The sequence below is a fragment of the Bacidia gigantensis genome (assembly GCF_019456465.1).
Source record: "Bacidia gigantensis strain McMullin 20006 chromosome Unknown contig_295, whole genome shotgun sequence".
NCBI classification, from domain to species: Eukaryota; Fungi; Ascomycota; class Lecanoromycetes; order Lecanorales; family Ramalinaceae; genus Bacidia; species Bacidia gigantensis.
The window spans coordinates 779925-807414 of NW_025408608.1; the positions used below are offsets into that span (position 1 = coordinate 779925).

General features: G+C 49.8%; 10 protein-coding genes across 10 annotated transcripts; 4 read left to right on the forward strand and 6 right to left on the reverse strand.

The window, feature by feature from the left end:
- Positions 1-70: 70 nt before the first annotated feature.
- On the reverse strand, positions 71-1373 carry KY384_008302 (uncharacterized protein; the record flags this gene model as incomplete). Its single annotated transcript, XM_044816791.1, has 2 exons — positions 71-781; positions 1305-1373. The coding sequence occupies 2 exons, from the start codon at positions 1371-1373 to the stop codon at positions 71-73; spliced, it is 780 nt and encodes a 259-aa protein (XP_044666156.1).
- Positions 1374-1897: 524 nt separating this feature from the next.
- On the reverse strand, positions 1898-2830 carry KY384_008303 (uncharacterized protein; the record flags this gene model as incomplete). Its single annotated transcript, XM_044816792.1, has 2 exons — positions 1898-2452; positions 2810-2830. 2 exons carry the CDS (start codon positions 2828-2830, stop codon positions 1898-1900), a joined length of 576 nt encoding a protein of 191 aa, XP_044666157.1.
- Positions 2831-4992: 2162 nt separating this feature from the next.
- KY384_008304 (uncharacterized protein) lies at positions 4993-5946 on the forward strand (the record flags this gene model as incomplete). Its single annotated transcript, XM_044816793.1, has 1 exon — positions 4993-5946. The coding sequence occupies one exon, from the start codon at positions 4993-4995 to the stop codon at positions 5944-5946; it is 954 nt and encodes a 317-aa protein (XP_044666158.1).
- Positions 5947-6116: 170 nt separating this feature from the next.
- KY384_008305 (uncharacterized protein) lies at positions 6117-7360 on the reverse strand (the record flags this gene model as incomplete). The annotated part of the gene is made up of 2 exons (XM_044816794.1): positions 6117-7099; positions 7150-7360. 2 exons carry the CDS (start codon positions 7358-7360, stop codon positions 6117-6119), a joined length of 1194 nt encoding a protein of 397 aa, XP_044666159.1.
- Positions 7361-8767: 1407 nt separating this feature from the next.
- On the forward strand, positions 8768-10637 carry KY384_008306 (uncharacterized protein; the record flags this gene model as incomplete). The annotated part of the gene is made up of 3 exons (XM_044816795.1): positions 8768-9060; positions 9121-9245; positions 9298-10637. 3 exons carry the CDS (start codon positions 8768-8770, stop codon positions 10635-10637), a joined length of 1758 nt encoding a protein of 585 aa, XP_044666160.1.
- Positions 10638-11204: 567 nt separating this feature from the next.
- On the reverse strand, positions 11205-12488 carry KY384_008307 (uncharacterized protein; the record flags this gene model as incomplete). Its single annotated transcript, XM_044816796.1, has 2 exons — positions 11205-11297; positions 11460-12488. 2 exons carry the CDS (start codon positions 12486-12488, stop codon positions 11205-11207), a joined length of 1122 nt encoding a protein of 373 aa, XP_044666161.1.
- A 1705-nt stretch (positions 12489-14193) lies between these two features.
- On the reverse strand, positions 14194-17027 carry KY384_008308 (uncharacterized protein; the record flags this gene model as incomplete). Its single annotated transcript, XM_044816797.1, has 5 exons — positions 14194-14669; positions 14727-15156; positions 15783-16390; positions 16443-16897; positions 16948-17027. 5 exons carry the CDS (start codon positions 17025-17027, stop codon positions 14194-14196), a joined length of 2049 nt encoding a protein of 682 aa, XP_044666162.1.
- Positions 17028-19854: 2827 nt separating this feature from the next.
- KY384_008309 (uncharacterized protein) lies at positions 19855-20850 on the reverse strand (the record flags this gene model as incomplete). Its single annotated transcript, XM_044816798.1, has 3 exons — positions 19855-20096; positions 20147-20697; positions 20747-20850. The coding sequence occupies 3 exons, from the start codon at positions 20848-20850 to the stop codon at positions 19855-19857; spliced, it is 897 nt and encodes a 298-aa protein (XP_044666163.1).
- Positions 20851-21179: 329 nt separating this feature from the next.
- KY384_008310 (uncharacterized protein) lies at positions 21180-23618 on the forward strand (the record flags this gene model as incomplete). The annotated part of the gene is made up of 2 exons (XM_044816799.1): positions 21180-21883; positions 21989-23618. The coding sequence occupies 2 exons, from the start codon at positions 21180-21182 to the stop codon at positions 23616-23618; spliced, it is 2334 nt and encodes a 777-aa protein (XP_044666164.1).
- A 2293-nt stretch (positions 23619-25911) lies between these two features.
- Positions 25912-26747, forward strand: KY384_008311 (uncharacterized protein; the record flags this gene model as incomplete). The annotated part of the gene is made up of 2 exons (XM_044816800.1): positions 25912-26498; positions 26663-26747. 2 exons carry the CDS (start codon positions 25912-25914, stop codon positions 26745-26747), a joined length of 672 nt encoding a protein of 223 aa, XP_044666165.1.
- Between the last annotated feature and the right edge of the window lie 743 nt (positions 26748-27490).

Below are 27490 nucleotides of genomic sequence, written 5' to 3' on the forward strand. Positions count from 1 at the left end.
TCTATTCAAGTCTATCATGCATCTTACGGATCCAGTTTCTATCAACGATCAATCTGTTCTCGTGAATCCCTCAAAGCCCCACAGCCAAATCCCCCAGTCTATCCACCCAGGCACTTGGCTTCACACTCCCTTCTCCCGCCCAGTCCTCCTTTCCCCTCGTGACACCGGTCAAAACACAAAGCGTGCCCCCCAAGCCGCCCTCCACACCAAATCTGATATCCGTATTCAGCCGATCCCCTACCATGCACGCCCTTTTCCTATCGAATCTAAACCTGGACTCCACAGCGTCCATCATCTTCTGGCTCGGCTTCCCAAGCGTCTCAGGCTGCTGCCCACCCAACGCTGCCACCAAAGGTGCAAAGCAAGCTCCAGCGCCGGGGAAGAGGGTACTATTACTTGGGAGTGTGACGTCGGAATTTGTGGCGAGGAAAATGGCGTTGTTTTGCGTAATGTAGTGGTACGCATACGCAAGTTTCAAGTAGCTGAGGTGGAAGTCCAGACCGCAGAGGACGACACCTACGCTTTTATCAAGAGCGGCGCCGGAGGCAATGTTGGCGTAGTCGGCTGGTGTAATGGATTGCTGGTAGCGGGGGTCGGTGCCCCCGATCAGGGTGAGAGATTCATTGCGCAGTTCGGTTTCTATGCCTGCTTCGCCGATTACGAAGACGGTGCGTTTATCCGGTGGGAGGGAGAGAATACGGGAGATGTAGATTGAGGAGGAGTAGGAGGACGAGAAGACTTCGGACTGCGGGATGAAAACGGAATTGATTAGCGGTGCAGTCTTGTGGAAGGGTAGGGGTGAGAATGGTAGTTTTGAGGAGGTGTGTAGGAATTAGAGGAAGAGGGTATGGAGACATACGATGGCGGCTGGTATGCCCATAGCCACGAGCTTCTTTTGATAATCCGCCCGCGATTTGGTACTGTTGTTTGTGACGAAGATAACTTGTTTTCCTGTCAAAGAATCGACGCGTGAGTGCTGCCCTTCTGTTCTTCTGCTGTGCATCCCTCCAGCGCTCCTAGTAGATCATACCTCTACGCCTCAGCTTTTCCAGGACCTCGACGGTGCCCTCGAACAGTTGTTCCCCGGACCATAACACGCCTGTCCTTTGCGTGCAATCAGCGCATGTTCTTCTCTAGGTGCTTTGGCTGAGACGCTTCTAGTCATCTTGCCTAGATCGATTGTCAATCTACACACCATCACAGTCGAACAAGAAGACCTAGGTTACGTCAGCTGAAGCAAAATTAAAGTGGTAGTCATCCAAAGACACTCTGGGAAGTAACCGTTTGGGTTTGGCAAAGCTTACATCAAATTGGTCAACATATTGTCTGATGCCAGCTGTGCTGCCCGTCAAATACAGTGGTTCAGAAGCCATGCTGCTTTCCAAGCCTCAAGACCAAGGAGATTGATGTAAAAGTAACCGAACCGAGAACAATAATCCATATCTAGGTAATCTATCAAATGGTGGCCAGCGCCGGGTACCGTCAGAGCTTGACATAAAACTCTCTGGTCTCTCCCCTTTTCCTTTGATATAGGGAAAGCTGGTGTGATTGCACGATTAGGGTCCGCCAGGTCTTAATAGACACTATGGCTTGACCTTCCGAAGGCCACTTTTCAATGTTCTTGAAGGCCAGCATGAAGCTCTACTGGACAATTTGATAACAATACCGTTCATCACCATGAAAGCAGGCTTGAGAGTGTATGTCACGTAGCGAATTTACTCACTTCAAAAGCATCCAGTTCCTAGACACACTGTATTGAAGATGAAAATCACGTTTGAAAGCATTTGACCAGAATCTTGAATGTGCAATGCCTGTATTCAATGGCTGACACTGCGTGAGTGAAAGTGATTGAGGGTGCACGTTGAGTCTGATTCACGTACTTCTAGCCAGAATAGCATCACCATTGCATCTGATCAACATACTCCTCCATCGTCCCGTTATCTTCTGCTCGCCTTCTAGTATACTTGATCTTTCCCAGTCTCCCCTCAACATCAAATTCAACATCTACATTTCTGATTCTGGCCCACTCAGGCACATCGTGACAGCTCGTCACACTCACTAGACTCTCCTCCTCAAGGGAAATTATCTTTTCTGCTGTGACAGCAGCGAGTGAACTGTCCCAGAGCCCTTCCCGCCAAGGGCGATGTTTCAGCAAATATACCGCTTCGCGCCGGATAACGGGGTCACGGCATCGATGAGCAACAGCGTAAAGAGGCGCAACTAGTTGCATATCAAGCACGAACTCGATTTTAAAAGTTTTGTCAGTCACTTCTTGCTTTTGGGGTTCAAGCACTAGACGAGCTAAGTCGATAATGCGTTGGAACTTTGACACGTAGGGATCAAAATTCGTCTCGACGAGTGCTGGTGCTTGAATGAGTAGGCTGACCAAGCCAAACACATGGCTGATCTGGAGAAGCCGTGCACCTCGCATGCTGCGGGCGTCAAGGGTGTTCTAAGCGAGAAATCCCTCGAAAGCTACGTGCCATTCATGAGTGATGGCGAGGTATTTGTCGCGTTCCAATTGACCGTTCATAGAGTCTTGGCGTAGGCCTAGGATGTGAAACGTTCGGTAAGACTTATTCCAGATGAAGTCCAGAGAGTTGCGAGCTTCTTCAAGAGATGAGAATATGTGGGGCATAGAGATATGAAAGCCTTGAGTATATCTATTGTTGATGGGGTTGACATGCGCTGGACAGCTACCTGTTAACTTGTTCCCAGTAAGCATTCTGTGCACCTACGAAGAAAGGAGATGGATGAAAAGAAGCGGGCATACATGTGAAACTTGAGTATCCAAACGGCTAAAAAGCACTTTCATATTCGTGATAGTCATGGTTGGCTCTGGGGACAGCGTATGTAAGTCGCATAATTTCTTTGTCTCCTCCCCATGTAGGCCCGAGAGAATCTTGACCCCGGCAGTTATATGTGAGAGTGCCGAGCCTCCATGTCCTCGGAGTGCCTGAGAAAGTTCAGTTGGAAACGAGGGTCGTCACAGATATAGATCAACGTACCTCAAAACAGGCGAACAAGATACAAGCAACCAGACATACATCTACATATCGTCGACTATCATCTTGTGGGCGAGTCAAACATCGGATGGCAAGGTTGTAATGCTGCAAAGCAAATCCACCTTGCACTGCGTTGTTGACAGACTTTTGAGCAGAAATGTCACAATCTTGGAGCCTCTCGTGTAAAGATCCAAGCGCTAGAATTGCATGTAGGACAACGGGCTCATTTTGTGCTGCCTGCGGAACAATTGTTTCCCAAAAAGTTGGGTCAAAGAAGCCGGCTAGCTGTGAGGCTGTCTTAGTGCAGAAATGATCGAAGCTTTTCCATTCAATATCGGTAAACCGATAGCCAGGCGATAAGCCTGTTGAGACAGACGAACTACTTCTGACACTAGGACTGGTCAATTGTGATCGATCCAACGATCTACGTTCATACGGATATCCGTCGCACTGATCATGTGTCAGCTACGGATAATAGATGGTAGCCTGCCTTGTGGTATTCATCGGTGTAGATACCTTTCTCCCTGTAGAGGTGCAGCGAGTGCAAAATGGCTTGAGTTCGTCGCACTTGACCTTCCGGACTACCAACCGAGTTGACAAATTAGATATACCCAGCCTCAAAATAAGTATTGCTTACTCCTAGACACCAACTCGTTAGAACGACGAGGAGCAAATATGGGGAAATTGAGAAAGCTCCACATATACAAATTCCCAATTGCCAAACACAAGGCTGAGGCAAAGGTTCGAACAACGATTGGATCGTGTTTGAGAAGGCTACTTACTTGCATGTCAAGCATCCAGACTTCACCCTCTCGATGCCCCTTTTTCTGCCAATTGGCTGGCTCGGTGCTGGCTTGAGCACCGTAAGTTTGGGAGTATCGTTGCTGGGGCTGTGCTTTTGCCGTAAAATATGCAATTTAAGATTACGATGCATGCGTGCTCGTCTCGGTGAAGCCACCAGACAATGGTAGAACGCCAAAGCTGAAGAGGAAAATGCAAGGTCCCCCAATGAGAGCAGAGGTCTCCCGGCAGACAGACAAACGTTACAGTTCACGCTTCCCGAGTTCTTTCTTTAGGGACTCCCTTAGCTTGAGCAAGTCAGGGGAAGGGAGAACAATACGTTGACCAAACATATGGATCGTAGGAAGGAAACAACAGGATGCAGCAAACGGCCGCGCGGGAAGAATGATAGACATATCGAGCAAGGTAAACGGGCTGTAGTTCGGGGACAGGGAAAGGCATGTTAGAGGCCTCTACCATGCTGGTAGAGGTTCGACTATTCCCGATATAACATTGAAGAGCCTCCCCTTGCCCAATCGAGTTGGTCTTCCCGACTAGTGCTCCCGCTTCGAGCTATATTGCGAGCGGACCAATGATTGTGCCCCTTTTTTCCTTTTGTATCGTGGCTGTTCTGAGACGTCAGACATCAACGCAAGCAACATGGCAGAGCCGGCGGACGACACAAGATTGAGCCAACAAGCCAATGACACCCACGTGAATTCGTCTGCCTGCTCGAACCCTTTCGCGAACAGACCAATCATCCAGGTTCATACGCAGCTAGCGCGCTCGTCGTTCCAGCTATCTTTCCAGACGGGCTCCCTCTCAGCGCAAAGCATACTAAGAAGGGGAAAGTATTGATTCTGTACTCTTGGTCTCGTTTGCGATTAGCACGTCATTTTCACTTAAGCTAGCGAGGCTGGCGAAGCTTCAGCCTTGTGCGTCCATGCCAATTCCCCTTGCCTGGTTTTCTAGCCGCATCAAGTGAGAGTCAATTGTATTTGCGTGGATGCGGCCAGACCTTCAATCCCAATGATATATAAACCCTCAACGTCCCGTTTGGGTCGGACAGATTCATTCAAAACATTGCTTCTCTCGTTTGCAAAGAAGCCCCTTTCATATCGCATCCTTGAGCCGCCAAGGCGAACCAACGAGGCAAGAATCCCCCCTTCCACCATCATTTTACTTCTCAGAAAGTGCAAAAAGCACAATGGCACCTTCCCACTGCCCCGCCAAAGACGACCCCCATTCCGAATGGCCACGGTTCTGTCCTGCTGTTGGCCCTGCATACTTATACACAGTCCTTTTCGGCCTCACATTCCTCACACATTTTGTCCAAGCTATCACCTACCGCAAAGGCTACTGCTGGGTCATCACAATGGGTGCCATTTGGCAGACCGCAGCCTATATCTTCCGCGTCCTTAGCATCCAGCACATTACGAACGAGACTTTCTATATTCTCTGGTTCGTGCTTATCCTCCTTGCGCCGCTGTGGACCAATGCCTTCGTCTACATGGTCTTGGGCCGTATGGTCTACAATTACACCTCCACCGCCAAGATCCTTGGTGTCAAAGCCTGGCGATGCACCTTGATCTTCGTGCTACTAGACATCCTAGCCTTCATCCTCCAGCTCACGGGGGCAGTCATGGCATCAGGCGATGATCTGACGAATGCACAGATCATGCGCGGTTTGCACATCTACATGGGTGGGGTCGGCATACAGCAGTTCTTCATCCTCTGTTTCCTTTTCCTGGCCTTCCGCTTCCAACAGCGGATGAAACGCGATACTCCCATGGCATCAATGCACCAGCCGTTGGCGCTTCTCTACACCATCTATGCAGTCCTGTTTCTGATCACTGTACGTATCATCTTCCGCTTGATCGAATATGCCAAGGGATATGAAACTGGTATCCCGACTCACGAGGCGTACCAATACGTGTTTGACTCCACGGCCATGCTGATAGCGCTGGCGTTGTTGAACGTTGTTCATCCAGGCAGGATCATGCCTGGAAAAGAGGCTGACTTCCCGAGCCGGAAGCAGAGGAAGGCGGCGGGAAAGGAACACCTATGGGGCCGTGCAGGGGAGCAGGGTGGTGAAGGAGGAATGACATATGAATCAAGCACATCAGGGCAAGTGCAGGAAGTAGCGGAGATCAAAGTCTAATGTTGGGATGGCATATACTGATGACGGGTCAGCCGGGAAGCGGTTGACATGTAGATAGGAGCTTGGCCATGACTACATTGGACTCTACTTCAACATCAACATCTAGCCTAGCCACCTCAATATATATCTCCACTGTACAGGGAGTATGTACTTTCCACTTACATTCAAGCTCAGTCAACGATGATCTTCTTCTCTAATTCCGAGTAGTGCTCGAAGAACCCTTTGAACAGTTGAATGGCATAATCGACGTCGTACACCCCTCCTGTCTCTCGAATGCTATGCATACTTAACTGTGGATTACCCAAGTCCAGTGTCCTGGTTCCGAGAGCGGCGGCTAGCATTGGCCCTATCGTGCTACCGCAGCTCGAATCGTTGCGGACAACAAAAGACTGCAGTGGGACCTGGGCCCGACTTGCAATCTCTCTCAACAAAACGATGCCTGGCGAATTAGTGGCATAGCGCGCATTGGCATTGACCTTTATAACGACTCCCTTGTTCATCTCCGGCTTATGATCGGACTCATACTTTGCGGCAAAGTTTGGATTTACGGAATGAGCCATGTCTGCAGAGACCAGGAAGGACGAAGCGAGACTCTGTTCATATGCTGTGGTCTCTGGATCGTCGGCTCCAAGCACGGACAAGCGTCGTAGGATGCTGGGCATCACGTTAGAATCCGCGCCCTGCGCCGTGTTGCTGCCAATTTCTTCGTGGTCGAAGAGGGCTATCAGTCGAATAGACGATTCATTGGCAAGCGCCTCGGGAGTTGCCACGCTATGAATAAGAGCCATGACACTGCAATAGGACATGCAGAGGTTATCAAGACGGGGCGAGAACATGAGCTCTTCGTTCAATCCACCAACACAGGATTTCTGCGTATCGTAGAGCACTAATTCAAAGTCGATGACTTCATCAGGCTCCGCTTTGCATTCGCTGGCCAGAAGCTCGACAAGGTATGGGTGATGGCTGGTCAAAGGCTTGTTCGGCTCATTGGAACCCTCGACGTCCGTGGCTTCTTCACTCCGCTGGTCGTTCTTGGCTTTGCGGTCTAATTCTGCTGCCACAAGCCCAGCGATGGGAAACAGTTGAGTCTCCTTGTTGAAGGAGAAAGTCTCCTGTCTTTCAAGGTGTATTGCAAGCGTGGGTATACGAAGGACTTTGTTCAAGTATCAGCGATATCATAGTTGTTGGTTTGAGCGTGCATACTTGGACGGTTGATTTTGACAAGTTTCTGCACGAAGTCACCGTCTTTTGATTTGATCATCAGTCTTCCCGCGACACTCAAATCACGGTCGAACCAGGTATGCCATATACCGCCTCCATATGTCTCAACGCCAACCTGCAAGAAACCCTCTGCTTGCCTTTTACTGGCAGGTTTGACTCGCAGACATGGAGAATCTGTGTGCGCTCCAACCATTGCAATAGGGTTTCCAGGCTAGGAAGACGTCAACAGAAGAAAAGCTATGCCGTAGCCAGCGCCAATACCTGAAATTCCTTGCCAATCGCAAAAGCAACGAGAGTTGACCCATTTCTGGTCAAGAAATATTTCCCACCAGGCTTACATCTAGAAGCCCAAGGTTCTCGTTCCTGTGAGCTTTAGCGTCGCACTTCAAGTGCATAAGTAGCGACCTATGCGCACTCTGATCTCTTCGAAGCCTGCGGCGCCCAGACGTTGCTTGATATTGCTGACGGCGTGAAAGGCTGCAATTGGTAAGTACGAACAGAAAGGAATGCGCAAGGAACGCTACCTCACGGGATGGAGAGGCATTGATGAAGGAAAGAAGGTCATGACCAGGCTTTGCAGACGGTTTCACCATGTTCGAATGCAGACGGCAGTATCTCGAGCTTGGGAGCAGACGGTCGTAGCTCAAGCGCAATTGGAGATGGTAAGATCTCAAGTCTGAGGACCGACGGGACAGATATACACAACGACTTGCAGTTCGCAAGACTTGATTACGCATTCAACCCATGCACATAGGCGACGGGAAAAGGTATTGGAGATGACCATGGTTGGGCGCACCCTTTCGTCTCTGAAGAGGCTCACAGGCGCTAGAGAACGGCCTTTTCTGATGGGAGACGGAGAGCCAATGGCCCAGATCTGAGGATGAAACGACAGGTCAAGCAAACCATCGGCAGTCACACTAAGAGCACTTAAGTGACTTAACACCCCTAGCAAGACATAGTACAGCGAGGATGAAGCGCTAAACCCTTTCCAATTATTATTGTTTTTCTTTTTCACGAGACCGTTTGGGAGGCCGGTGGGCGCGTTTGGTCGTGTAGCTGTTGTGTTGATGTGTCTGTGTTGTGGCGAATGAGGTACATAGATATAAACATAAACACGGCAGAAATCGTCGTCCTGACTGTGTAATCCACTACTTGTGCGTGAGGCTCCCAGCACATGGCTGCCAAGACCTCCAGCACTTCGGCACCCTAGAACTAGGAGCGGAAAACCCCTGCCCCCAGATATTTGATTACAATCACCGTCCTCCCAAACAACGCCATCGCCACATCAACCCCCATTGACATAGACAGGAAGACGGGGAAAGAGACGCGCGAACCCATCACTATGCAAGCAAGGAACCTTGTTGTGGCTTAGGGTTTGCTGGAGAGATACCGGGCCGGTCTTGATGCCCCAAGAACACTGGGCAGGTTCCTTGCGAAGAGAGTGAACACACCGACGAGCAATTCGATTGGAAGCCACAAATCACTCCCCTCTATGACACTTGGCATAACACCTTGCGCCTCTGAGTTTACTATATCTGACCGCAACTTGCTCTCTGGACCTACTATACTTCCTCCATCCTCCGCGACTTCTACAACCGTCATGCAACACCGTCCAAGTAATATTCAGCGCAGTACCTTCGACACAAGAGTAGAGGGCTCACTGCACACTCCATCACTGGTCTCCCCACCCGATTCCAGAACACCACCAACAGTCACCGGCAAACGAACAATGGACAGCGGCCAGGCAAAGAGACCTGAGAGGTCAGACTCAGAGCCTGTCGACCCAAACGCTTTGAGCAGAGCTCTGGAAAATGTTGGAAATCCCGGGCAAAGCCGGGAACGGACTCCTATTTCCAGTCCGAGTCGAAAGAGACAGAGGGTATATGGAGACAGGTGAGATTGCAGAAAACGAATTAGAAGGCATGTCAGATGATTCTGATACCTTCATTCTAGATTCATACCAAATCGTTCCGGACAAGATCTTCACGCAAGTTACAATTTGTTGAACGACGATGCGTCGCCAGACACACCGTCAAAAACAAGGCGAGCCCCTCATGGGGAATTACATTACCAGAGAAGTAAGCAGTCATTTATCTTCCGGTACCACTGTATATATCTGACCTTCTACAGCCGAAGAGTCAAACCGGACCTACACAAATGTCCTTCGATCCGAGCTTTTTGAAAACACAGTACCACAGCCGACACCACCCACACTTTCACCTGACCACAACGCAACACACTTTGGCGAGGCAAGAGGACACACACCGCCAACACATCGATCATCATCTGCTCTCCCGCCAGCCTCTCTTACTCCTTCCACCCCTCACAAGAATTTCTTCAACTTCCGTAATCTTTCAGGTCATCCAACCCCTTCGAGGACTCCCGGAAGCAAGCATACGTACAATATGAATCCCAACTCAGACCTGTATAGTACCACTCCCATCCGAAGAGATAGCCAGCGCCTACTTTTAAGTCCTCGCAAGCAGCCAAGAGCAGTCAGCAAGGTACCATTCAAAGTGCTAGATGCACCAGACCTAGCAGATGATTTCTACTTGAATTTGGTCGACTGGGGCGGCAGCAACATCCTTGGGGTCGGCCTGTCGAAAAGTGTTTACATGTGGAATTCTGCCACTGGACTTGTTAACAAGCTATGCGAATTACAAGAAGATACAGTCACCTCCGTCTCTTGGATTCAACGAGGGACACATCTTGCAATAGGTACCGAGAAAGGTCTTGTGCAAATCTGGGATGCAGAAAAACAGCGTCGACTCCGTACGATGACAGGCCACACAGCACGCGTCGGCGCATTGGCTTGGAACGACCACATCTTGACCTCCGGCTCCCGTGATCGGCTGATTTATCATCGCGATGTGCGGCAACCCGAAATGCACGTCCGAAAGCTCTCAGGCCACAAACAAGAGGTGTGCGGTCTCAAATGGAATACTGAAGACGGACAGCTTGCATCAGGTGGAAACGACAACAAGCTGATGGTGTGGGACAAGCTATCCGAACAGCCAACGTGGAAGTTTGAAGATCATACGGCTGCGGTCAAAGCTATTGCTTGGTCTCCACATCAATCCCGTCTACTGGCCAGCGGCGGAGGTACGGCAGACCGGCGAATCCGATTCTGGGATACCAAACTGGGCCAGTGCGTCTCTGAGCTTGATACAGGAAGCCAGGTCTGCAATCTAGCCTGGTCGAAGAATTCCAATGAACTGGTGTCAACGCATGGATATTCACAGAACCAGATTGTAGTCTGGAAATACCCCTCAATGACACAGGTAGCTAGCTTGACTGGTCACACCTACCGTGTGCTTTACCTTGCGATGAGTCCAGACGGACAGACGGTGGTCACGGGGGCGGGCGACGAAACCTTGCGTTTCTGGAAGTGCTTCCAAAAGAGGCAGCGAGATGGTATTGGGGGAGAGGGTGCGGGGCTTCGCATGGAGAGCATGGGAGTCATCCGATGAAAAAGGGGAAATTGTGTTGACGGAAACGGAATATTGAAGGGCCTGTCGCTTTGATTCAGGAGCGACAGCACCTTATAAGCATGCCTGGCTTGCTCTTTCATTCTACAATATGTTCACAAATGGCTGGGTGGTGGCTTTTTTTGCCTTTACCAAATCGACTTTAGCGACATGCATGACAGGCTGCCACATGGCTTGGACATCTAGCAAGGCGCTGGAGTGGGGGCTTTGACAAGTGGAGCCGAAAGCAGTAAAAGGTCAAACTATGATGATAGTACAAAAGTGTCATAGCACCTTACATACGAGTATGATTCCAAAACATGATGCGTTTGCTTAATGTACTGACTATTTCCAATGTGATAAGACTAGCTGACAGAAAAACTCATATTCTCGTCAAAGATTGCACATATGACACACGCTCATGCACACACTCACACATCTCACCTCATCACCCATCCAACTCTCACCAAAGATATGAATCCAGAGAAGCAGAACTATGTACTCCCAACCTCCAACCCGAATGCTTCACCTCGTCCCCCCCAACGCCCCTTCGCTGCCTCCAGCATCACCTCACTCGTGCTCATGGTGATGATGCGCATGATGCACATGCCTCCTCTTCTTCCTCCCCTCCTTCTCCAGCCTCGCAGCCTCGTCAAACACGGCCTCCAGATCCCTCTTCGTGCTGCCACCGCCAGAGCACGCACCTGAGCATATTGACCCCATCCCAGCGCAGGGCTTACAATCCGGGCGATTGCAATTCCCCATACTCGTCTGCCCACCGATACTGAACGTATTCTCCTTACAATGGGGGCCCACGCAGCAGACCAGTTTCCCTCCCGTGGCCATGGGGCTCTTGTACGGTCCGGAGGCGCTAGGCCCGGAGGCGCATCCACAGTCATCGTATGGGTAGGTGTACGCAGCGCCGGACGCCGGGCCGAAGAAGGCGGAGGGAAGGGTACACTTCATGCAATCGTGCGCGGGGTCTCGGGTCGCGAGTTTCAAGTACCCCGGATTCACGCAGATGTGGCCCATTTGGGTGGAGCCGCCGTCGTGGCAGGAACCTTGCGAGTACAGGTCGACGTTGGATCCGGACATGAGGGTTGGATTGTCGGCGTTCCAGCAGGTCACGGGGTAGTTGTAGCCCTCGACGTAAGAGACGTCGAAGAAGGAGGATTGGCTTAGGCCGACAGCGTTGCCTTCAATCAAGGTGGTGTGGTCGCCTGTGTTGCTGGTGCCGATGTTCACGCGCACGGAGCCGGGCGACATGCAGATGCAGGTGCCTTTCGTTTTGCCGGTGGAGGGTTTACCGCCGTTGCCGGCGGCGAAGTCGACGTCGAGGGTGTTGTCGGTGAAGGAGATGGTCATTGAGCAGCCATCGGGGCAGGAGGCCGAGCTGCCATGGTCTGACCCGCTTTGGTCGGTGTTGGTGCTTGCGGTGTTGGTGGTGTTGGTCTGATCAGTATTAGTACTACCGCTGCTACCACCACTGTTGCCGCCGCCGTTGTTGTTGTTGTTGTTGTTGTTGTTGTTGTTGTTGTTGTTGTTGTTGTTGTTGTTGTCGTGGCTGGTGCTGGTGCCGCTACCTTGCGGTTGGCTTGCTTGCGATTGGCTTCCTTGCGGTTGGCTTCCTTGCGGTTGCTGAACATTGTGCTGTTCCGTTGTTGGTTTATCACCATTCGGGAAGACTTTGCTCCAGTCCACATTTGCGGTGGCATCCTTCCAGTTGACACCCACATAGTTGGATGCATCATTCCAATCTTTTCTCTTCAATAGATTCTTCCAGAACGGCTTCTCTTCAGTTGCCAGAACATTCGTACTTGCGAGGGCCAGGAGAAGGAGATAGAGCGAATGCATGATCGCGCGAACTTTGCTTCCAGAGCGAAGAGTAGGTTTCTGGAGAGAGTAAGGAGTGTGTTGTGCCTGACGGCCAGCCGATGAAAAGCACAATGGAAAGTCAGAATGTTCAAAGGAGTGTAACGCAAGTCGCAGAGACGACCAGCAAAAACGAGATGCGAAGTAAGATTGGACCCAGAATCTAAGCGGCAGCGGTGTTTTGGGGCGAGTTGAGGGAGAATGGCAGGGGGGAGGCTAAGGATATAAGCAATCCACAAATGCCCCTTAGATCAGGGGATTTCCTGCTGGATTCATGCAATGCAGCCAAAAATAAGGAAGAGCGGCGGGAGTCACAGGAACCCGTGAAGAAATTCCGGGAGGGGATAATTAATTAATTAAGTATCATTCAGAACAGCAAGTCTTACTTCCCTACCATTGCCCCAGCGCGTATCGTGTCTCCGCTGACTTCGCATCGCTACTGGCTGAGACGGCATCCAGGCGCATTATTGATTGTTTGTCGGCAAGACATCGTGAGGGTATCCTGTATCGTGGTGGTGGTACTGCAGATTGCAGAGGACCTCCTGGAGCGTCTGATGAAGGAAGCTAGGGAATAAAGGGAGTAGAGGGCATAGACTTCAAAGGCAATCAGGAAAAGGGCGACAGGAGACGACGATTGGTGAACAGACCCGAAAATGGGAAATTGCGAGGTCAGGGGGAGTACGTACTGCCTTACGTACTACGGTACTGGTTAGTCTGGTACTCTGCTACGTACCACCCGCCAGTCTTTGCACGTGACTGGCCGCTTGCAGCAGCGTCAGAGTCGTCGGAGCTTGAGAAGAGCAAAGACGGGTCCTCTTCATCTTCATCCTCTCAAAGGAATGCTCATGCCAAATGCCCGTTGGTGCTTGCCTCTGCAAGTGACCGGGTGCGTGTTTTTCTTATTCTTCTTCTCTCTCCTGGTAATAACATACTTGTGCAGCGGCTGTGCCTGAAACGCCGCCTGTTCCCTAGACTGGATGTATCCTCGTACCTTCTGAGGTACTGTCTCTCTTAGCGCCATCGATCTAGGCCAAGACATCGCGAAAGTCATTGGAACTCCAAATGCACGCGCCAAAACACCAAATACCCCTAAATCTCCTAAAAAAGACGATTCGTTCGCAACCAGATCGACCTGCGCACAAGACCAATGGAGAGACATGAGCAACAAAAAGACTGGTGAGGCATAAACCCATCGACGCAACTATCATCAGTGCATTCTCCCTTCACGTGCTGGCTGCATGAGGCATAAATATTCGCCTAATCTTGTGCCGTCGCGCTGGCGAGGCTAAGAAATTGCGCAAGCCGGCGGGAATACGCTGCTTCATGCTTCTTGCTTGCTGCTTGCTGAGACGGACGACGGAGATGCTGGACACTTCGCTGCCCCTGCTGCCATGGCAGGCATCTTGATACCCTGCCTGAGCAGAACACCGTGCAGCAGCATGCGAGATTGCCCAACAGAAATGCCTTGAATTTACCCAGATAATGCAAGCCTACCGCCTCTGGATCGCCTTACTGCTGTTGGATGCCAGGTCTGGACGAGGCTGCTCACTTCCTGGCTGATTGCTCTGGCGCATCGCTTGCTAACCTCTACGTGACGGTTCTCATTCAATGCTTCATTCATGTCATTACGGTCCCATAGAATATCCACCCCTCACAGCCCCATCGTACCATACTCGAGTGGTCATACTCAATATGCATATCCCGTCGTTGCGAGGGTACCATCCTTTCGCATAAGCCAGGACTCAGGACGCTGTTCCCTTTCGGCTTGGCCTCGTCTGGTACTCCTCTCGCTCCAACCACCGTATTCATTCTTCATCTCCAATCTGCACTGTATTAGTATTCTAGCCGACTCAATCTTGAAGGCCCGACTAACCTTTGGGGCGAGGTAGAACCTCAAGTAGCTATTTGATGCCAAAGCGTATTCCACGAGCAGTGGCACTTCATTGGACAGGCATAGCTTGACTGTGCCTGACAAACCGCTCGCTTTGCAAAAGTTGACCAAGTATTTCAGGGAGAATGTCAATGCCACTGGTTCCGAGAGAGCAATTTCAACATTGCGCTCGGGCTTCTCAACGTCTGTGTGGCTTCTCAGAGTGACGGCCCCGTTGCCAATGTCGCCCGAGCAGGAAAACTTGACCCCTTCTTTCGTGGCTTCAATAGCCACTGAAGAAGAAACGCATCAGCATAAGACCTTGCAAAGTCGCGCTGAGGGCAATATACCTGATTCCGAAAGCGCCATCAGATCTCGACATATCTTTTGAAATTCCGCGCTTGGCATGCTAATGGTGGCCGAGTACTCCGTCTCAGGTATACCCAAATGCTCTTGGTCGATATCCATAAGCTTGATATCGTATTCACTGAGCCGATCACTTTCACTGCTCTCGAAGACCAAATTGACCACGTCCGGGGCATCTTCCGCCTTCAGCGTCAAGATGTCTTCATTTTGAGCACACCGTAACACTTTCATAAGGGAGTTGAGGTTGATGCCAAGCGCGATGTTACGATCGCAGCGAAATGGTGAGAAGGACTCTGCTTTCAGCATCATCGAGACGAGGGCGACGTGGGAGTTGTCCATGGCTTGGAGGGCAACACCCGAGTCATTGCAATCAAAGTTGCAATCCTGTACGAGGTCTTTGATAGCATCGACAACCTAGATGATTTAGTACCTTTCAGCTCAAGGGGTCTGTCCTAGTGGAAATGTTTACCTTCTTGAGCAAGTTTGCTTGCTCCAATCGTGCTTCAAGCACTACATGCCTTGTTAGCAGATGGGACAGTCTCCGGATGCTCGATAGGCTCACTTGTGCACTTTGTATCAAGACAGTATGACCGTGTTCAGAACGTCAATTTATCAACAAATGGCTGAATTAAAGACCGCAGAGTGAAGATTCGTTTGGTGGGTGGAATGTCTTGATGTAGACTTGCGTCAGAAATACGCGTCGGTTGAAAACGCGCTAAGCACGTGGACCACTTTAGCCCTCGGGATGCCGCTAAGAACATACAAAGAGACTACTTTGCAGGAGACAAGCAGGGAAAAGTAGTCGAGTGGAAGAAGTTCCATTCAAAGACCTCTTCGGTTATATTCACAATATAATACATGCCTCCAAAATTGCTACATATGTTACAAATATCAAATGGGTATCTCATGCACATCGTCCGTCGTAAATGCCGCTCGTTGAAAAATGATACCTTCCTGCCAAATGGCAGACCAGTCTCGAAATATCATTAGACACTTGACATGCGTCCTGTCGTTCTTCCCCTTGGTCGTAAATTTATCACCGTCTCCAATTCCTTCAACAAATGTGTGGTGGCTTGCGCCTTCTCGCCGTCTTCGGCGTGCTTCCTTCGGCCTTCCTTGATTTGTGCAATCCTCTCATTTCTGTTCAACGCACTACGAGGACGAGGCGCTGCCACTGCTTCAAATATCTGCTCATCTGAGGTATTTGAGGTGGCGCTGGAACGTGACGACGAGCGCGGAATACCTTTGAGTGCCAATAATGCGTCTTGCGGGCTTCCTTCAACAGCCGTCGAGCCGCCTAAACTTGAGCTCGGCGAAAGCGGCACCGATAGACGGTGCGTAGAGGGCGACATAGATTGGTTTTGTATTTTCAACGTTGAAGTGAGCGCGATTTTTCCCAGTTCCCAGTTCTGCACCAAATCCTTTAGATCAAGACCAACAGAATCATATTGATGCAAAAGCGTATCTGTCAAGCCGTCAATTGTGCCTGGTTTGCTAAAGCTTCTCTCAGCGTCTTCACGAAGGAGTCGCATTTTAGCATAGAGACTCCGGATGCCCTCTGAAAGGCCGCTGAGCTGCTTCATATTGCCTTTCGCACGTTCTCGATTGGGCGTGAGGGGACATTGAGGGGTCGGCGGTGTCGGGAAGGCTTCATAAATCATCGTTAGCCAAGTTCGTTGTAGGGCAAGATCAAGACATACCTTCTTCGTTCTCATTGGCTTCGGAAATTTGGATGACAGCTTCTGTCGTTAAGGATATCAAATCATCCATATTCTTGATGGCTGCCAACCACTTTGAGACATTCGGCGTTCCCTGATCGTAATCTAATGCTAGCAGCGTACATAACAGTAGTCTCCGCAGGGTCTGAAGCCTATGAAAGCCGATCTTCAATTCCAGGAGCGCTTCCGGAGCTTCGAGCTCGCGAGACCCTGCAACAATAACGTTTTCGGCGTCTTCAATATCCATACGACTGATCTCGTAAATCTCGTTATACTTGTCAAGATCGATTTTAACGGCATTGACTGCGAGGTCTTTGTGAGCTTCAGAGAGCGGCTTAGACATATAATCAAGGGTTCGGCGTAGTGTTCGACGTAGCCTTGCGCACCTCCTCGGCTCACTACTGCTGGTAACGCAGGAGATGGGAGGCATTGGGGAGCTTTCGGATCTCAGTTGCACGCTTCACAATCATCGGGTCGCGGCACTTACATGTTATAGCCGCGCGACAGAAGCTCTACTTCCTGGATCATTGTAATACTTGTATTGACTGCGGCATCCAATTCGTGCATGCTAGACGTAAGACGGGATGCACAATCGATTGCGCGTCTTTGCACTTTCTGCTGCCATCGTCGCTCGAGGAACAGATAGGAAGTGGCGGTAATGAGGGCGAAAGACATAAGCAGAGCGAACGGTCCAGCCCAAGGAGCAACGGGTAGAACGTGTTGGCGAAACCATCTCACAAGATAGGCAGCCCCGAACGCAATTATGGCTGTTGAAAAAAGTCCGCGAGGAGTAGCGACGAATTCAATTTCCTGGTTTTGATAGGCCAGATCTTCCCTTACAGATGGTTTTGGCAGAGACAGACGTTGGTAGGACGACCGGTTGGAACTTTCGCTCAGCAGCTGAGATGCGACGATGATGTAACGGAATTGCTCCAAGAAATTGGCACTTTTGGACCAACCCAGACTACGGTGAACGATGCTCTGAACCAATCTCGTTAGCAAGCACAACGAGACGAAAAGGCACATCATTTCTTACAGAGCACCTCTCGTGGACACGGGCAGCTGCGCGCTTAGGAACCACAACATCCAGAGTGAGGGCTTTAGGTGGGGTTTTGCGAGCTCTGAAATGCTTGAAGCTGGACGCGAAAGGCGCGAATGAGGTCTTTGGCAATGGTGAGGCTACTTTTGGCTTTGCGTTGGAGGCTTCGGGGTGATCATCACTGTTACCTTGGCCTGCTTTCAATCTTAGCGACCGAGTCACGACCATAAAACGTCAACAGCATATACCCTCCAGGAAATGAGCCAGGGGTGAATCCTCGAAGACGACTGTTTCCATTGACTTTATTCGACAGCCTGCAAGAGACAAAGAAAGGCATGCTTTCCTACCGGTCTTTGCCGGGTAGAAATTTTCAAATCTGACAGCAAAAAGGTGGAGGACTGTTGCTCTAATTGTCGATTGGCAAGCTTACGAAAAGATACCAGCTCGTAATACTTGAATGAATGCGAAAGGGAAGAAATTATTCACGAAGTTGGTAACTGGGAACTTCGGGCGTGCCAAGACCGACCGCGTCTTCGGGATTAGGTTTGCAAGATGCAGCTAAATATACAAAGGCAAGGTACTACGGGTGTGGGTCGGAATCCTTTCGCGCTGTCTTGACCACTGGTGTCATTGAAAGTACAGGATTTTATAACACGACCCTGCATATTTGCCCACGAATCTTTACATAACCTCAAGTGCAAAACAGGCTCATCAACGGATAGTTTAAAGGAGCATTACAAGTGGTAATCGAGAAGTGAGTTCCGACTAATTCACATGATGCGTAATTCTGTGCTCAGTGCGACCCTCCTCGAGATCTTGTAGCTCTTTCTCCATGCACCCTAATTCCATAGACTAGATTGAGAGTGTTTGGTAATGAGAGGGCAATTTATCTTGGCACGTTGGATAAATCCTTCAGCAACCGTGCGTGGATATGCAACGGCGCTGTACACACATATGCCGTCTTTCGAAACTCGCTGACAGAAGAAGATTGCGCGTAAAATTCGGCTGAGACCAATGGCGATATCTTGTAGAGTTACACAGCGATGTCAAGTCAAGGTATGTAGAACCTTGAATATTTCGCTGTGCTCTGCTCAACCAAATGTGCTGCTTCACAGCCCCAACCCCATGAGACTTGACATCTCTTGCGTATTTGCACTTACGGTGCTTCTCGACCAGATATCTCGTAGCATTACAGCGTCAATGTAACCTGGTCTCGCATCCTCCTTCTGAACGTTTGGCTGGTTCGCTCCTCTTCAGTGCATTATGCCGCTTCTCTCTTCCCTTCCCGAACCTCTTTCTAGGCATTCGTTAGTAAATATGATGTGGCTATCGTTTGACCACATTTACCAATGCCTTCATAGTTCCATGGAGCGCATGCCTATGGTTTCGTCGGAACTTGGGATCTGTCCCTTTCAAAGAAGGGTAGCGGTGAGTCTTCGGTTTCTTGATCCTAAAGAAGAAAATTGCGTATCAGTGGCTTGCAGTTCCTCCACGATTTTAAACGAAGGAAAGGGCTTTACCCATTCTTATGTGCCTTCTTCTGTTGATTGTGCTGCGACGAATTTTTTGATTCTATGATCAGTTCGATCAATAGAGGTTATACAGAATTGGACCATTTCGTAACCTACTGGCCATTGTAGCACTTGACGTCTTCAAAATTGGGTACAGGAGCGTTGGAAAATAAGACGCACTCGACGATCGCACAATGGACTCGCTTATTGTTACTAGCGTTCATTGTATTTAAAATACCTAGCCTTGGCTCGTGCGAATATCAATGCATAATCCCAAATCAACCAAATTGACTATAGACAGTCAACGCTTCATTTTCCAAATGGTATACTATACAAACTATGAGCAGAGTGGTATTTGGAGCTACTTTGTCCGCAATGAGTTGTCCATGTGTTTCAAAAGTAGGAAGATATCAAGCATGCAAAGGCTTGCCAAGACTAGGAATATGCTATCAGCATGTAAGGGCTAGGAGTTGGTCAAAATTACTTATTTAGCTGATTAGCAGCTTGGAATATGTGGACAACGTGTTACATGTGTCTTCTGACTTACATAATCCTTCACGCAAAAAGTGCTTGATACAAAAACCTCGCTGATACTATAAACAGCAACCCTTGAATCGATCTATGGTCCTCAAGATGTTATTTCACAATGACGGGTAGAAATTGCTGAGCTTTCTGCCCAAGTCCCTCGACTGGTAGGATATCCTTTGCTTTCGAAGCCGCAACGGTTGCCGCCCGCTTCAAATTTTCGTTTTTCAGGCGACGCATATACACAAAGAGGACTATAAAGAGGATTTCGACCCTGCTCCTACATAAGCATTGGCTCTGACTTGAGCTCCTAATGACCTTACCTCTCCTTGGTCATCATCAGAAGGCCTTGAACCAAGATTCCCTTCGTGATCTGTGGGCCAAGTCCCTTGAATAACGCCAGCGGTCCTTCGTGCTCAACAATGTATTGCATCACCTCCACAAACGTCTTGAAAGGTCGATCTCTTTTAGCTGGCGGTGGTCTCGACTGTAGCCCAACCTTTGCAACGATCAAAGGCTGGGTGACAATCGTAGCGAGGGCTTTTGAAGCAGCACCGAGGACTACCAGAAAATTAGCGGATAACTTTTCTGGGGATCTGTGAGATGCAAACAGAATGACTCCCATGGGCGGAGTCTGGCCTTATTAGCGAAAAACAAAGACCTCAGTCTCTGATAAGCCCCATATGTAATTGCTGGGTTGACCACAAGTACCAAGCTTGCCTTTAAGCCTCTCCACAATCCAGTCCACCCATCCTCACCGTACAAGACTTCTTTCCCAGTATCTACGAGGCCCCGTTTATCGCCCTTGGGCTGTGTCTGTTGCCGGGTGGTAATCACGGAGACTGGTATCGTGAAGACCTGAGCAAGGGCTCCTGCAGCTGCCCCCAAGGCAAGCTCGGTCGGGGTGTCGGGAGGATTCGCCAACTTCCGAGTCGAGATATAAAGCGCTCGGACGACAGAGTACCAATAGAAATAAGCAAAATTGGTAGATGCAACACCAATCAAGGAGCTGTTGAAGCCAGCATACAGCCCAGCCAGCCCCTCATCCTGGGCAATTTTCCTGACAGCATCTAGTGTCGATTTATAGTGAGCCTCATTGACAGTCGGCGAAAGAAGCTCGGTGTCTTTTTGCTTGACTTGCACTTGTATGCGGGTTTTGACTCTATAGAACTAGTCAATTGGAGCTCAACAGAAGTTTGGTGGATCATTACATATCCAGAGGGTAGACAAGAGCATTTGCAAACACGGCACCACTCGCGCCCGCTAAAGCATTTCCCCATGGCGGTAACGGAGGCGGACTACCGCGATGTGACATTGGGGCGTTGAGAAGATGATGAGGAATGGGTAAAAGCGAAAGGAGTGTGGCCTGGGTCCTTACTTCACCATCGTGCCGGGGTATGGAGGGACTTCAATGACCCGAGATGTATAACAGTGGTGCGCACCAAGGTACTCAATCACAGACAAGACACAATTATGGTCAATGCGATCATCTTTTATGACGGAGTAAGCCGAGGCAGAAACGCAGGCGGGGTGCTGAAGAAGGCTGCCAAGACTTCCATCCAGCCTTCTTGATCTGTGAGGGCTCCTTGTTCGTTTATATAATGCGAACAAAATTTCCTTTGAAAGCTGAGGGCTGATGGCGAGATGGCTCTTGAGAGCAAACAAGCAGAGGGATATATTCAAGAGCCAGTATCTCAGCGTGTCTTGTCTACGCGTGAGAAAATCATTGTGCTTGAAGGTTCAAAGCTGCATGGCTGTCGTTTCCCGCCCTGGTCACCGCTAGTGCCAGCTTCAGAATTCAAAGATTCTTTCCAAGACGATACCAATTTCCAGCTATCGCAAGCCCAGTACAAGGAGCTCAATAGTTGGCGAAGATGTTCAGACATCTTTGATGTGGCGGGCAAAATTATGTCGGCTTCCAATGGGCAAGCAGATTCGAGTTGTCAAGACTTAGTGCAAGACATGACCACAGATTGCTCCGTCGTTGCGAGCTTATGTGCAATCACAAACCGCACTGAACGGGGATTCACCAATCTTTTTGCAGGTATCTTCCATCCCTGGAACCCAGCGAAATCTTCACCAGGTACGTCTTCGAATGGAAAGTACATTTTTCGTCTCTATTTCAACGGTGCCAACAGGAAGGTTGTCATCGACGACAGGCTACCTGTGTCCAAGACAGAAAGGAATTTCTTCGTCACTGATCGTAATTGTAAAAGCTTGCTTTGGCCAGCCTTAATCGAAAAGGCATACTTAAAGATGAGGGGAGGCTATGATTTTCCTGGGAGTAATTCAGGAACTGACCTTTGGATCATCAGTAGTTGGATTCCAGAACAGCTATTTCTTCAAAGGTAGGCCCCTCATCCCCGCCCCAATATCCTCTGGTGAGACATATGTTACACAACTGACGAACTGAGCCTTAGCGATGAGCTTGATCGCTGTTCGCTATGGCATAGGCTTCTCAAAGCCTTCCACTATGGGGATGTTCTTATCACGACAGGAACAGGCAAAATATCCGAGACAGAGGAAAACGTTCTTGGTTTGATTGGGGAGCACGATTATACTGTCTTGGGTCTCAAAGAACAGCATGGACGGAAGCTTTTCTTGATCAAAAATCCATGGTCTCGAGGTATGAGTTGGAAAGGAGATGATCACACTCTTGGAGGACTTTCGGAAAATCTCCACCATCTTGGACTTGGCGCATCCATGACGAAGGACCACCCTGAGCATTGTCTGACTCCCGGTACGTTTTGGATGACTTTGGACCATGTATTCGAAAACTTTGAGTCGCTCTATCTCAATTGGAATCCGGGCTTGTTTAGGTACCGAACCGATTTGCATCTATACTGGGATCTGACTAATATCCAGAAATCGGGCGGCAATATCCGTACAAATCCACAGTATATCGTTAATTCACCGTCTGGTGGGCTTGTCTGGCTTCTATTGAGTAGACATTTCATCTCTCGTTTGCCAGCTGGCCAAGGTCACGGAGGCCCCAGCACTAGAGATGCTTCTGAGGGATTCATCAGTCTCTATGCTTTCAAAGACAATTCATATCGAGTCATCATTGATGAGGGTGCCTCCGCAACGAGTGACTACGTTGATTCGCCAAACACATTACTGAAATTAGACATGGCACCAGGCTCATCATACGCCATTGTCTTAGCGGAGCAATCTCTCCCCAGAACTCGACTCGCCTTTACAATATCCTGTTTTTCACTGTCTCCTACAAGCATTGAGCAAGCGAAGGATCTTCACGCCCACAAGCATGTTTTTCATGGAAGGTGGACCAAATCATCAGCTGGGGGCAATGCCAGTGGTCCCGCGTACCATTCTAATCCTCAGTATCGCATCCAACTCATGACAAGTTCTGACCTTGTTTTATCACTCGAGAGTATCTTCGATGCTTATCTTGTTCACGTAGCCCTTATTCTGACCAGTGACAAATATCTTCGCACAGTGGCTTCGCGAGACATCATCGGCAACAGTGGTGCCTATAGAAAAGGGTTTGCGGTCGCAGAGATTGAAGAGGTTCCCGCAGGGTCGTACATAATTGTTTGTTCGACGTTTGAGCGGGGTCAATTGGGTGATCTCAATCTTCACGTCTCGTCAACAGCATATTGTGACGTAAAGCGTGTCCCCATCTTCGGAGCCGGACGGTTCGAAGCAGCTATGAAGACAGCGTCATTCGCCCCGGAGATAGATCGCTTAGTCTTACCGATACTGACGCATCGCATCAACTGTATCTCGGTCACCGCATCGTCAAAGACCAGCGACCGGTCTTCTATGCGTCCAGAACTAGGGTCGCCTCTAAGGGTCGCAATTGCATCCGGAAGGGGATCGTCAATGCAAACAATTGCGGCGAGCTCTAACGGTGATTTCACCGATACAAGCCATGGAGGAGCTTACGTGCAGGACGTCACCATGCAGGTAACAGAATGCAACAGTCCCGGTGTGTTCATTGTGCTTGAGCGTCTGGGTACGTCGGGCTCAAGTCAAAGTGAGGCGGTCGATATCCTTATCCAAAGTGATGAGTTGCTACAACTTGGTCAGTGGATCGGTGAGGAGGCTAAGGTTTCCTTCTGACACGTGCTACATCTACGTTGCTGAGGAACCGTTGGCGAGTTCCTCGTTGCAACAATGATATCCTGGAATATCAGGATACCGGAAACTATGTTCCACGCGATTCCATTTACCAGAGTGAGACTGCTCGGTCAACCGTTCTGCAGATTTCATGCCGGCCTTTCCTGAGCCGCGCCAGACAACTCAGGCACGAGAGTAATGATTCTGTGGAAAAGATCGATTCCCCAAATCCTCAGTGGGTCAGGAAACCGCATCGGCCGTAACTGCGAGGACAGATCAACAGACTCTGAAACAGTGTGAACTAGAAGCAGCTATACCTTCCACCAATCCGGCATTTCAGGGCCTCGAAACATGCAAGCGGTGCGCCTGATTTTCTCAATTTCAAATCAAATATTACGGTTGAATTTGGTGAGGCTTTTGTCAGCCTTAACGGTCGGGTCGAAGGCACAGGGGGCACTGACCCACCCGGATGATGGTTCTCTCCGTCAAATGTTTCAGCGCTAAGGATGATTATGAATATAGTCGGACGTATCCACAAGACGCATTGTGAATGCCCCAAGACCCCATGTCAAAGCCTCAGGAAAGGTACTATTGATGTCGCCGAACGTTGTGCTGGCCTTCCCGCTCCGCCACGATAGACCTGGACCATCAATTTCCTTAGATTTCGGGTCATTCAAGAGCAAGCACAACGCTGCGCATCGATGAAGACTCCAATTCCTCAGCTGTAATCTATGATGAGTGCATCGAGATGACCGCAGCGCTTGGCAAGGCAACAGAGCTCATCTCCGCTGTTGCATGTCAAAGACCGCGTTTCCCGGAGCCTCAGGCATCGCACTAGCAGAGCCGGTTCCTGGACGCCTGAACTTTGAACCTCCCAATTCCACGCAATCTGGTGAATGCTAGGCCAGTATCCTTACCGAAGCATTACATTAGCTTCTCTACACTGGAGCGTGCTTGTTCTTCGCCCATGCCATACTTACTACTGTGTCATCTCATTGTCTGCCTGGAGTCTTCTGCCGGCATCAACGCAGTCACAGGGGAAGGGAACTCATGGTCCCAAGTTGAGTCTGGAAGACCATCCGTGTTGACGTCCGTTTTCCTTTCGCCCTCTCTTTTTCTCCTCTCCTTCTCTTTCTCTCTCGCCATGTTCCCAAGATGGCATACGATTCGTCCGCAAGCCCAACGCTTGGCCTGTCACGGCACTTCTCCTATGGCTACAGTTTACACCTGGTTGGCCAGTCACGCCGTGCCCCTGTCCCACTCGTTCCTGATGACGGATTATCTGAAGAGCCCTTAAGCCGCAGGCTGCCTCGTGTTTCAGTACGCACGTTGCAAACTCTATCTCGTGGCGGAGCCCTACAGTGTTGCAAGCGTGTTCTATGCAGAACGCAATCAAACGTCTTTCGCAACCCTATGCTCGGCGATCGCTCATCACTCTACCCATGGGAGACTTTTGACTGGTGCCATGAGTGTGACTCTGGGGGCCGCTAATTGTCAATGTTTGTTCTCGGAATACGTCGATTGGCTACGGCTGAAAGTGTTCCACGTGCTCCCTCTGCCCTAGTCAGTACCGGCTCCTGGGAGACGAAGGCCTTAGGTTTTGCAGCTACGCTCTGCACTGGTGGTCATCACAAGCAAACCAATCAGGCCTCACTCATAATGCCACGGACTGACGTTAGTTCTAGCGGCTACCACCTTGGGCACTGAGATCTCTAGGTTGCTCACCCTACTGTGAGCATGAAGAGGCAGTGATATCTTGATGTGGACTCCCGTGCTGTTGTCACATCTCTGGTGCCTTGTAGTTGAGTCACTTGTCCTCAAAGGTGGGTGACATTGCAAGGCCTGGCTCAAAACCCGCTACCCAGCTATCACTTCGAGGGCCACTGGAACTCCGCCTTTTTGCCTGAGTCGGCCTCATTGGTACAGATCGGCGGAACACGATCAGATTGTTGGTAAGTACCTTTCGATTTCGCGCGGGTGGCGGATGTGAGTATTGCCCTACCCTTTGACAGCGACATCCCGCGGGCACACCCGTCCTTGAACTTCTCCACCCCTGCCTGCTGTGTGGATGATCTGAGACCAATACACATACCATATTGGCCACCGCTCATTTCCAAATATGACTCCAACGCAAGTCGAGTTTGTGCCTTATAGAGGGAGCTCAGCTTACAAGCAACAACGTCCGACTATATATCGGTCTCTCGGTGCTTCCATCGATCATTGTAGCATACTTCTTCCTGCAGTCTCACCAAGCAAGTCTTTTGGTCAATCATACCAGACGCTGACTGCTGCCGACATGTCAGGCTACCTCAACCCAAACCCAGAAGATCCCCAAGATCTGTATTACCAAACTCAGGGCACCTACGCTACAAGCAGGGGCCGGACCAATACGCCCTCGGGATACTCGCAACAGACGCACTGGGAGACCACCACATATCCAGACATGTCCCAGTCTGCGTCCCACTCTTTTGCTGCTCCAAGCCAATACGTCTCATGGCCAAACACATATCCTCAGCTGGGAACTCCTGACTATCCGCAAAGTCATTACTCACAAAGCTCGGCTCCAATAGTCCCATCGTCACCCTACGCAGCACAGCCTTGGCCAAACGCTCCATGGCCTGCCTTACACCCCGATGATGTAGAGGCGCCTTCGGACAACTCTCGCTCAACATCGCCAAATCCTGGAGATCTGGCGAGCTTTGGCATACTCCTTCCAGATGGTCGAAGCTGGCGCTGTTCATATCGTGGCTGCACTTCGCAAGCCACGTTCACTAGGGATGCGACTTGCGCAAGCACTATCGACGGCATACAAAGTCCCTGTTCTGTCGACATGAAGACTGTCCGCAGTCGAGTGAAGGCGGCTTTTCATCGAATAAGGATCGGGTAAGCATAATCTGTCTTTCGTATAAGTTGCTTTGAACCCGAGACCCTATGTCAGCAACAAGTTCCATCCTCTTTTCTGCTTCGCGGCTTAGAAAAGAATTACCAAATTTACCCTCGTCTATGCTCAAAGATGAATCTCGTGCTGATAAATGACTTCATGATAGCAACGTCACGAGCAACGGCATGCTCCAGCAGTACCGTGCTCTTTCAAAGGCTGTGAAAGAGTTTTCAGCAGAGTTGACAACATGAAAGATCACGTACGAAGGATTCACAATCGAAAACCCTCCTGAATTTTGCTCCGAAGGTATTTCAAAGTCTACAGCAAACATCTGAAAGGTGGCTCTGGTAGCTGCGAGACCGGAAAGGTATGGATGGTATGGAGGTAAAATACTTTGGACTCGGAAGCCTTTGCGTATACAAAGGGGGTGCATTGTACAGTCTTATTTATGCTTCTCACTTTTCCCAATATATATCTCATTCTATGTTAATATCCGTCATACTCGACATTTGCGATCAGTGAGATACAGCATGACCAGTCCAACATACATCAGGCGCTAGCTCAGGTGGCTACATTTAGACAGTGTTGCTCTCACACCCATCCGATCTCGAGATGTGAACCAAGGATCGCTTGGCGAAACTAACAGGTGAATTATCTGGTCTTTCAACATCTTGTAGACACGTCATATATATTAGATACACTCAATTTTGTTTGCTGTGTCCGAAACCGAAACGAGTCATCGATTTTGCCTACATGCTCTAGGTGCGCCAACCTCACGGTAAGCAAGCGAAACCGGGATGAATGTAAATGATTTGACAAGCACCCTTAATACAGCAAAATTTTCATCAACATGTCCAGGGATCTTGACTGGCTGGGAAGATCTCTGGTGAGGTACGGTATCGCGAATTGTACAGTACGAGCTGATCAGCATGTCGAACAGCAGGTTTCTGGTGCAACTTCTATTCCAAGAGTCCGGCGGGTCTACAATTGAAGC